Raw genomic sequence first — 10,507 nt, 5'->3', positions numbered from 1 at the left:
TCACTATCCATATAAAACCATTGGATCTCAGTGAGGTGTGCTTTACATCTAAACTAAAGTTGCTTTTGAAGTCTTGATTGGGAGTTTGAAGGTTATTAGGACCTGGATGAATGCAGGCTGCTGTTCACTCTAGGAAGATGTAGTTACTATTTGTGCTATTGTTCAGAAGAGTTTTCTATTTCAGTTGTAACTGAGGATAGTGGGGGGATACCTCTTCAAGCAGACCTGCAACTTTGGATCCTCCAAGATTCATGGCTTCTGCCAAAGGAGCTTGTTGAGGCTGCTGCCAGGAATCAGCTGGGGACCAGTTGCAGGTCTACCTAAAGTGGGAGGATCTGACAATGGTGATTCATGCCCTTATCATCATATGACTGAACTACTACAATATGCACTTCATGGGATTGCCTTTGAAGACCACTTGGACAAAGTGCAAAATGTCTGCATGCATGCTTGTAAAATTTGCTTATTATGCTTGTACAGTTGAAAAAAATAGCTCCATCTAATTACATAACACATTTTTGTCACAACAAAGGGCTTGATTAGTAGCTTCCAGTTCTTTTTAATCTCCAACTTCTTTCATCTGTACAAATGTTTTTTTGAGTATCAAATAATTTAATTCACATTTGATGCTTCTCTTATTACTGCTTTATATAGGCAGTCCTTCTGGTTTCAAAGAAGACAGGCTGTTGTGCAGTTCATTTGCCAAAATAATTATTCAATTTATTTTTGCTCTTGATCTTTACTGCTACTGGTCCAACATAAACAGACTGATATTTTTCTTTCTTGCAGATGGGATCCTGAAATTTTTCCACTCTGTAGATCCAAAACATACACCTCAAAGGTTGTAAACATTCAAGTGCTGCCTGAGTTATTTCTCTTTCAATCTCCAGAAATGTCTTAAGCAACCCCTGATGAACCATCTCCTATTTTTCCACTTCTCTTCTGCAGAGCAGTCCCAGAGTTTGTTAACTCTTAGTAGTTTGCTGTATCATTTTCAAAGTCCAATTTTTCTGTAGGAATGAGCAGTTTCCTAGAGAAGGTTCTCAGCCTCTTTAGAAGTTACTATTCTTTCCAGCATTAGATTAGTATAGAGATCACTGTAGCTAGCAATAACAAATGTAGATATTTTATTATTTTTTTGCAAGCTGTCCACAATCATGAGAATATGTTGTGACATACAAATATTTATAAATAAACTTTCCTTTATTATTGGGTTACATTTCCATATCTTTACATTGAGAACCTATCACCCAATATCCAGCAAAAGTTTACAAAGCTAAAGCTATTCCTATTTTAATCATGATAAATGTTTGTCCAATTTTATGGAATAGTATAAAGAACTGTTGGGCCAAATATTCTATCTTTTACTTTTCAGGCTTCACTAAGAGTCGAATACACAACTTTGATATAGAACAATTCTAGGAAAATGCTTGCATTGGGTCCACTCCTCTCCCCTATCCTAATTAGTTAAAACCTTCATTGCTATTTCAGTTATCAGAATAAAAAGATAGTATAAATGATTCTAGTATCTGTCATGTACGTAGCACTAATTAGTTCCCATAATATAACTCCTATTTTATCTGCGGTATAAATATACAAAGAAGTTACACCTAATACAAATAATTTGATTGACTAAAAGAAATATGAGAACAGTCAAAGCAACAAGAATAGTTCAAATTACCGAGGGAGGACAATAATTTCGACAAAGGCATATTTATTTTCCATAATGTGTTGAAACACATTTTCCATAGTGTGCATTGCATGGTTATTGTTGTAGGTAATGAAAATTAATTGCTATTTCTTTTCTTCTTTGTGGATTTTTAATTATTTTCCTTACTTTACCCACTTTGTATGTATTGGTATAAAAAGAAAAATATTATAACAGATATAGAAACTATAGTGCATTTTATTCATAATTCTTAGCTTCCAAATACATTCCAGTTTAACATAAATGTACTCAACACAAACAGAAGATACAAGTATAAAATTAAATAGAATTAGAAAGATGCTTTCAAAAATATTAAAAAAATCCTCAGGTATGTTTTTAGTTTCAGGCTGTTTCACATATACATGTATAGTAGCACCAAACTGAATGAGATATGTGCATCTATTGAAAAGTGTAGTTTTAAATGATGATATGAATATTAAGTTTAGTGCTCTTTTATGATTATTTCAGAACAAAAATTACTCAAGTTTTATTTGTTTGATGGCAAAGTAATTGAAATAAAGTTTATACATGTGTATTCATATACGTCTATTCATCAGTCAGTCTATAAGCAAGAGAATTTTAGAGAAAATAATAATATTCTATTTAAATTATAACAGATTTAAAATAAGAAATTTATTATGGTATTTAATTTTGTCACTATTTATTAAAATTTGTTTTTATAACATTTGCACCAGATTTTAATTAAGTAAATTGTTCATAATTATCAAGATATTTATTGAATAACCTGTGTAAAGGAATCCTTGTTTTGAAAAATGTGATTAGAAAAAAATTCTACAGTGAAATGGTGGGGTGCATGGCAAAAGCAAAGTTTTGATGAAGTTAGGAGCTATTTGACTGTTACTACAGAATGACGTTGTGTCATTCCTAGCAACAAAGAAAATAGTATATGGTTGTGAAGGTTGGACCTTAAAAAAGCAAGACAGGAAAAAGAATCCTCATTTGAGCTGTGATGCTGGAGAAGCCTTCTGCATATTCCTTGGGCAATAAAAGTGACTAACAAACAAGTACTGGAGCGCATAATATCAGACATATCACTAGAAGGCAAAATCACAAAACCGCGTGTCACTTATTTTAGTCATGTCATGCAGGGAATTCACTGGAGAAAGCAATTATGTTTGGAAGAGTTAATGGTAAAAAGGAACCAAAGAACATGGTGGTTGGACACAATCAAAGCTGACACCAGCCAGAACATACAACCACTCGAAGTAGTGCAAGATCAAAAGACGTGGGAAGTTCTGGTCCAAGAGTCGGACATGACTGAATGGATAACATCATCATCACTTATAAGCTTTGAGGCATTTTAAAAAGCCCATATACCAACTGCCAGCTGTGTGGAAAATAATTCTGCACACCTGACCATTCCTGCTAACTGAATACTGTAACACCCATAAAAATGTCAGTAAAAAAAGCCAAAACAGTATACAATGCACTTTCTTTATTTGAGTCTCAATGTTATGAACTTTATAAATTTTCAGTGCATACTGAGTTGCTTCTGACTTCTGCAAGAGGCAAATAAAAAAGTTAAGGATATAGAGTTGAAAGTCAACATTACAAAACTTTTGGAATTTCACAATTTCTTAAAACATCACCATGTATGTTATGTCAAACTTTTTTCATTTCATATTTGCCTGTTTAATTAAATACGAGAAAGTAAACAATATTTTCCCTTGTGATGAAGAGTAAATTTTTCAATAGCAGGATTTTATAGATGTGAGAAGCATGATCATATTAATAAATAAGTGCACAAAGCTTTTGGATATTGAACAAGGTATTTTAAAAAATATATTTGGAGCTAGTTGATATTTCACCCACTAATAGGTTTTATTTAGCACCAAATAGAGTGTAATTATAATATTGCAAGGCAATCATTAAAAAATGTCTGTGTTCATATTTGCTGTGAGATGAAGACCCCAAAATAACTTACCAATATTAAAGGTTACTATATTGCAAAGATAAATTGTGCAAATGAATATGTTTTTGTAGTGTTCTAACATTCTATACAGTATTCAGGTATATCAACCACTTCTAATTATACATATTTAATTAAACTGGATAAAGTCATGTGAATAAATGTATTTCAGTAGCAGCTATTCCTTAAGTAAATCACGATCCTTCATCAAAAGAGGAAAAACAGAGTACATACCTATGAACAGAAACTATTTGAAGGACAAAAAAGCTAATTGTATTTGTTAATTAATAAGCATGGGAAATAAATAAGATATGCATATCTTATTTATTTATTTCAATTTAAATGGATACTCCTCTTGTCACAAAGATACTGGGTGGTGCATAAAATTTAACTGAAATCATAAAACATACAATGCTAGCCGTATAATTCAAATCAAAAACAGCAGCCAAGAATAAAAAGCAATATATCATCCCACCCTGTAAGATATATATAATTCAGAAAGCTGCTTAATCAAATAAATCAAATGACAGATTATTTTCACTCAAATATGAATTAAAGTTCTCTTCTTGTGACAGACAGCTGAGATGGCTTTAAGCCAATGCACTGATGAGTGTGTGAAGAATGAAGTTGTGTGGAGAATAAAAATGCTTTGAAGTGATTTATGTACAAGGAAATGGGGCATTTTAATGACTAGAAACATTTTGGGCCCATCCTCATTTGATGTACTTATCTTCTTCTTGCCAATCTCCAACACTCTACCTAGGGAAGCTCTTGTTTTAAAAATCAAATACAAAGATAATAGCAAACATAAATATATGGTCAACCACATTATTAAATTCATAGTGAAAGTTTATTGTTCTGTTTCCTAGTACAATAAACTACCAAGTTTGTACAGTATAAAATAACAATAGCACAAAGCAACAATACAAAGTAATGCTGACATTGGGTTCAGAGTACAGCAGAGGAAATGGCTTCAGTACTGTCTTGCAATTCTACTGTACACAGAAAAGCTAATACTACTGATTTTAACATAAAATTTTCTTCACATTTAGATGCAAGAGGATATATAACTTGGGGATCCTGGTTATATCACCAGTTAAATGGCAAGGAACACAATGAAATAAAAAGTTAAAAAGGAAAAAAATCACAAAATTCTCTAGATGGGTAATGACTTGTTCCAACTATACCACTTTGTGCACAGCTCTCACCAAAGCAAACAGCCTGTAGAGAAAAACAAAAAGTTTAGAGGATGAGCCAGTGTACGGGCCTGGGAAAAGTAATCACAGCTAATAGTAAACCAGGATTTTCCCCAATTTTTGAACTGTGCTATTCTCTTTCCTCCAAACTGCATGCAGTCCGAGATTAGATATCTGAGTTTAACCAAATGATTCAAATAATGTCCAGATCCACCCCATCCACTACATGCTCTTTAGCTCATTCTCAAGTACACGTGAAGGTATAGAAGGTTCAGCTCTAACCTTAAAGGAAGACATCTTCCATGTGCCAACTGATTCAGATGTATTTGGTGCGATTGAGGGCTTTCTCAGCAAAATGACCACTTTCATCTGTGATTTTCTCCCAGTCTGTTTGCCCCACAACAAAACCAATGGCCCTCTTTCTGTCTGCATCCTTTTTTTCTTCAAGATCTGCCCACCTTACCTATAAAAAAAGATGTGCTGCTTGGATAACAGTCATTTCAGGAAAGAGAAGCAACTTGCGTAAATCTCTGATGCAATTTTACACCCTGCAGAGATTTCGGACAATTTAGAAAAGGGATTAGCCATCACTTCCCTTGAGCTTCTTACGTATTTAGAGGTGAACAAAAGGTTAAGTCTTATCCATGTTTAATATTGTAATTTTAAAAATCAAGCATTTGGATGAAGATGATAGTTCTAAGAGAAAAAGAATAAGAATCACACTCTTAATCTTGCCCTCTTTCACAAACCTTCCTACTTGGAAAAATAAATGAAAAATTGAATTCTTTTTCAAAAAGTTTCTATTTTTTAATTTTTCAATGCTTGCTTATATTTTAAATTCTGTTTCTTATTAGGCATTAGTCCCTTAGAGCTCAGTCTGACTGTTCCACATACCTTTAGAAGCACATACCTTTAGCAGACATGCATATGTCTTTTGAATATTTAGAAATGTTGCTAATTTTTTTACCATTGGAGTTTTTACACTTCCTACTTTGATTACTGAAGTTAAATGCTGTTATATTCAGCTCTATTCTAGATTATAGGTTACCAGTATATCATATCATAAAGGGGACACAGATAATATTCTAATCAGTCTGTTTTCAAAGTTTATTCCAAGCACTAGGTATACAAGTTAAACTGTTAGCTTGATTCACATTCTGCTTTCTTTCATCCACATTATTTATTTGTAAAAACTATACTAATTAGATTATAATGAAACTAAGAAACAAAACACTGAAGTAATAAGGGGGAAAAGATATGTCAGTGAATCTTGTTCCACTGTTCTACTGACTTTGTAACTTACAAATTTTGTTGGCAGGATGGACAGTCAAAAGCCGGAAAACTTTAAAAACATTTTTTAAAATTACAATCTAAGCAATTTTTGCATACCCTTGGTAAAAAGGTAGAAAACTATTTCAAGAAGAGACATATTTCAAGGAGATATTGAGAAAGTAATGAGAACACTCTCAATTGCTGAGACAATAACACAATGCTCCAGTTGCATTTAGTTGACTAGCTTGGATGGGAGAGGAATGTGTATTTCACTGAAAAATAAGGCTGTGCCCACAGTCACTTTTCAAAGCTCTTGGGAGTGTCACTAACCATAACTGAATGGTCATTGCCATTTTGAGATAACAAACACCTAAAACCGTAAACTTCCAATAAGCAGTTCAATGTTGAAAAACAAATAAAATAACTCCATTGAACATAACAATGTTAAGTATACTGAAAGGATGTTCTCTCCAGATATAAATGAATTATATACCAACATGATTTATTCAATATACTTTTGAGCAATAGCATTCCATTAACAAACATATCACCATTGCAAAAATAGAACTGTTCACCCTATCAGAACAGCCAAGTTTTAAGAGCTTTCCTACAGCTCAGTGTGGCTGGGGTATGTTAAACCAAGATATTACCCTTTTTTTCCCAGGTTCAGAAGCACGGCTATCGTAATCATCTGGAAGCTGAAGGTAATCTTCCATTCTGCTGGCAATTGCTTCCCAGTCACGTTTCCTCTTAGTACCAGTTCGCAACCCATCCAATTTGTCTGAGAACAAACACATAGCCTTATTGTTAAATATAATTTTACATACGTGAACACAATGCATGGAGATTTTCTTAAACAGATCACTGACAATATATAGTGGTGAAATCCAAACATTAGTGGATGTCTTTGCGAGTGGCATAAATTCAAAATGGAGCACCAGTTCTACCCTTTCAAAATCCAGCCTTTTGTGTGCAAAATATGAACATGCATATGTATAAGAGAAACTACTTCTTGCTTCGAATAGCTAACAGAATCCTTGTTCAATGATGATACTTCAACCATTTCTGAAGTCTAGTTTAGAAGTTCCATTTTATGTTTTAAGCCAACACTATGGAAAATGCATCAGATATTCCACAAAGCATTATGGAACATTATTTCAGAACTATCACCAGACAAAGAATTTGAATGTAATGTAGAATACCACCAGCTAAGAAGGAATTACATCCAAAAGCAGATCATTTTCCCCCTTTGCTTCAGCAGTTGAAATATGTGGTTGTAGTAATTATTTGGTATGGATCAACACATTTTTCTAAAACAGTTTCTTGCAAACTTATTTCTACAGGCTACATATAAGCATATATAAGTAAAACTGGTGTTTAAAATAACTGTTTTTTCAGTCTCACCATACTGTGTAGACAGTTCGTTTAAAATTATTATCCCAGTCTCACCATATTGTGAAGTAGACAGATCTTAAATTTATTATAAAACCACTTATATTTAAATGCAAAATAGAACATTTTAACTTTTAAATATTCTTTTAAATGGCTATCATAGACTATTAAAAATAGCAAATTCCATATTATGCTGTTTTCTGAATCGAATAACTTACATACTTATTTGTTAACAAACCATGCAGAAAAGTGCATTGACTGAAAAATTAACATATTATGTTTGTATCAGAATTATCTCTATCCTAATAATGTATATGGTTTTGTTATTTTTACTGGAAGAAGTTAAAAACTTAAAAGCTTAGCAAAATTACAACAAGTGGGCTATTAAGTATATAATTATGTTTTAAGATTTTTTTAAAGCAGTCAGTTAAACATTCTGACTGTGTTTAATTATTCTGTTAACAGAAGAATTTATTCTGGTTTAAGTGCTTTAGTTTTTCTGTAATAGTAAAATGTACTAAAATCTATTGAACATGTTGACAAATTATCTTACCAAAACCAATTTCATTTAAGAGACAGATTTTCAGCAGCATGAGGTAATGTATAAAAACCATGAATAAATATAGCCATATACACATTTCAGATTATATGTGATTTATAACTATTCAGCAACTGCCACAAACTAGATTATGAGCAGCATGAGGTAATGTGTAAAAACCATGAATAAATATAGCCATATACACATTTCAGATTATATGTGATTTATAACTATTCAGCAACTGCCACAAACTCAGATCACAATCCAAATAATCCTGCACACAAGCCAAAAATATTAATTATGTATGTATATATTGTGTGTGATTGTATTTGCTAATTTTTTCTTGCCTTTAAGAACAGAATCAGGAAGGAAAACTTGAATGGGAAGGAGGGAAAGGGTATAAACCCCTTGCTTTTTACTGCTACAACCACAAATTGTTAACAGACACATCTGATCAACAAGTTAATTCTTCTGTTCAACTGATACAAGAATAGTTTATGCAATATTCAACTAGAAAACAAAAAAATAAGTTTTAAGGAACAAACCTTTCTTTGTACTATAAGACACCAAATTATATCTGAGTAGAACTGTCTATTTCCATCAAGTCAGATTTACTACTGGCAAGTAATGGCAAAATTGATGCATGAAAGGGATTATTATGAGGTAAGTGATCAAAAGAATTAACAGCAGCACTAAACATTTTAGTTCATATATTATTCCTTTACAAGCAAATATGCAAAAAGTTGGAAATATACAGAAGAAGGCACTAATATAACATGCTGTATTATGTTATAGATAATATTTGAAGTAAATAATTGGAATATGTTTTTAGAATCGGGAAGCTAATACTTAGTGGCATTTTTTTGAATTTTGTTGTCACTGGGAGCAACAGCATTTGAATTTCAGAAGAACTTTATCACTGAATTGTCTGACTGTGGTCAAGTTATGTAACTAAGAGGACACGGCAGTGTTTTTTGTACCTTTCATCAGTTTTTAACAATACTGACCAGAGTACATGTTTATATTCTCCATCTCCCATGAAAACTGGAGGTTTCTGTGCCTACAGTTCAATATGACCAATTGGTTCCAAAAGATTGTGCTGGAGGGTTGCTGCTTTGCTCCACTATACACTGTACATGCTACAGATTTCTACAAAATTTCATTTGCCAATAGTACTTAAAATCTACTTGACATTACTAATGTCAACAGGAAATCTACATTAAATTCTTATACCATAAAACAAAGAAAAACCTCACCCAAAACCTTTCTGCAGCCTTTTCATTAAGTTTAAAAAGATTGCAGATGCACTGAACCAAGTGCTTAGAGTTGAAAATAAGCTGGAAGAAAGTCAGTAAGCAGAAGTTAACAAGAATGCAGAAATGTAAGAACTCTGTCAGATTATATTAAAAGTGAAGGCATAGCTCATTCTCATTGTGACCTACTAACAACTGTAGTTTTTCTTATTTATGGTTTACATATTTTATTTAACAGAATGACAGAGTTGGAAGGGCCTCTTATTTATGTGCCATCCAACATCACACTGAACTCAACCAGCTAACATTGCAGCACATTGGCTGCCAAAATATAAACGGATGGCCTGGGTAGTTTAACAAACGTTAACTGATACACCAAAGGTAGTCCTCTTAGGAGGTCTCCACACTGTGGTAACACAGACACTGAACTAAAATGATATTTGGTTTATTTGGGTCTACTTTAAGATCCTATTCAGTAATTTAAATTAATTCAGAGTGCAGCATTAAGAATGTTATCTAATGTAACAAACATATTATTTAGATAACTTTCAATTAGCTTCCAATTATTACTAATAAATAAATAAATAGGCAGGCTCAGAACAAGGATTTTAGATCATGTTTAATGGCTCCATTCATATAACCTGGTGAGATGGATTGCAATCATAGGTTTCAAAGTTGCCTTTGCTACAACTTTTGCTGGAAATTTTTACTGCTTATTTTCACTAAAGCTTCAACAGGTTAAAATTGTTTTATTTATTTCCCATAGTTTTCGTTTGGCATTTAACTATTTATTGTTCATTTTGATTATATGGTAAAGCTATCAGAAATGCAACTGTGAAGTAGATTAGAAATATTTTAAGTCATTTCAGGACATTTTCTTATTTTAAAAATATTATTGCAAAAAGTAATGACAATTCTAATGAGTTTATATGTCTATTTAGAACAATTGTGAAAATAAACCATGTCACATGCATGCATAAAGTAAACTGTTATGATGAACAAATGTTTAGAGATTCACCATGTGTAGCCTACACCACATAATTAGCAAGGAATGTTTCCATAATATGGTAGAAAGCCATATTACTAATTCTTTGCTTAAGAATATTTTAATGCATTTTATTGGATCAAGTTATGTTAAGGTTTCTCATTTTTATACCTCATAAAAGCCACCAGAACCCTTTGCCTCCTTTGCTTAAAATATTGAATTTATCTTAGAAG

General features: G+C 32.4%; 1 protein-coding gene across 2 annotated transcripts in view; it reads right to left on the bottom strand.

Moving 5' to 3' along the window:
- Nucleotides 1-4,466: 4,466 nt before the first annotated feature.
- The window catches only part of YLPM1 (YLP motif containing 1), a 59,952-nt gene continuing 53,911 nt past the window's right edge, over nucleotides 4,467-10,507 (bottom strand). For both annotated transcript variants that reach the window (XR_015746789.1, XM_026664427.2), the window contains 3 exons: nucleotides 6,757-6,887; nucleotides 5,117-5,297; nucleotides 4,467-4,859 (listed from right to left, as the gene is read on the bottom strand). Coding sequence is in view for 1 of the 2 variants with exons in the window: in XM_026664427.2 (XP_026520212.2) it covers nucleotides 5,151-5,297; nucleotides 6,757-6,887 (278 nt within the window). In the remaining variant the exon portion in view is untranslated. The remainder of the gene's footprint in view (nucleotides 4,860-5,116; nucleotides 5,298-6,756; nucleotides 6,888-10,507) is intronic.

This window comes from Notechis scutatus, chromosome 1 (assembly GCF_049901735.1).
Source record: "Notechis scutatus isolate UNSWTSFEM ecotype Mainland chromosome 1, rNotScu1.2, whole genome shotgun sequence".
NCBI classification, from domain to species: Eukaryota; Metazoa; Chordata; class Lepidosauria; order Squamata; family Elapidae; genus Notechis; species Notechis scutatus.
This window is presented reverse-complemented; position numbering and strand designations above follow the sequence as displayed.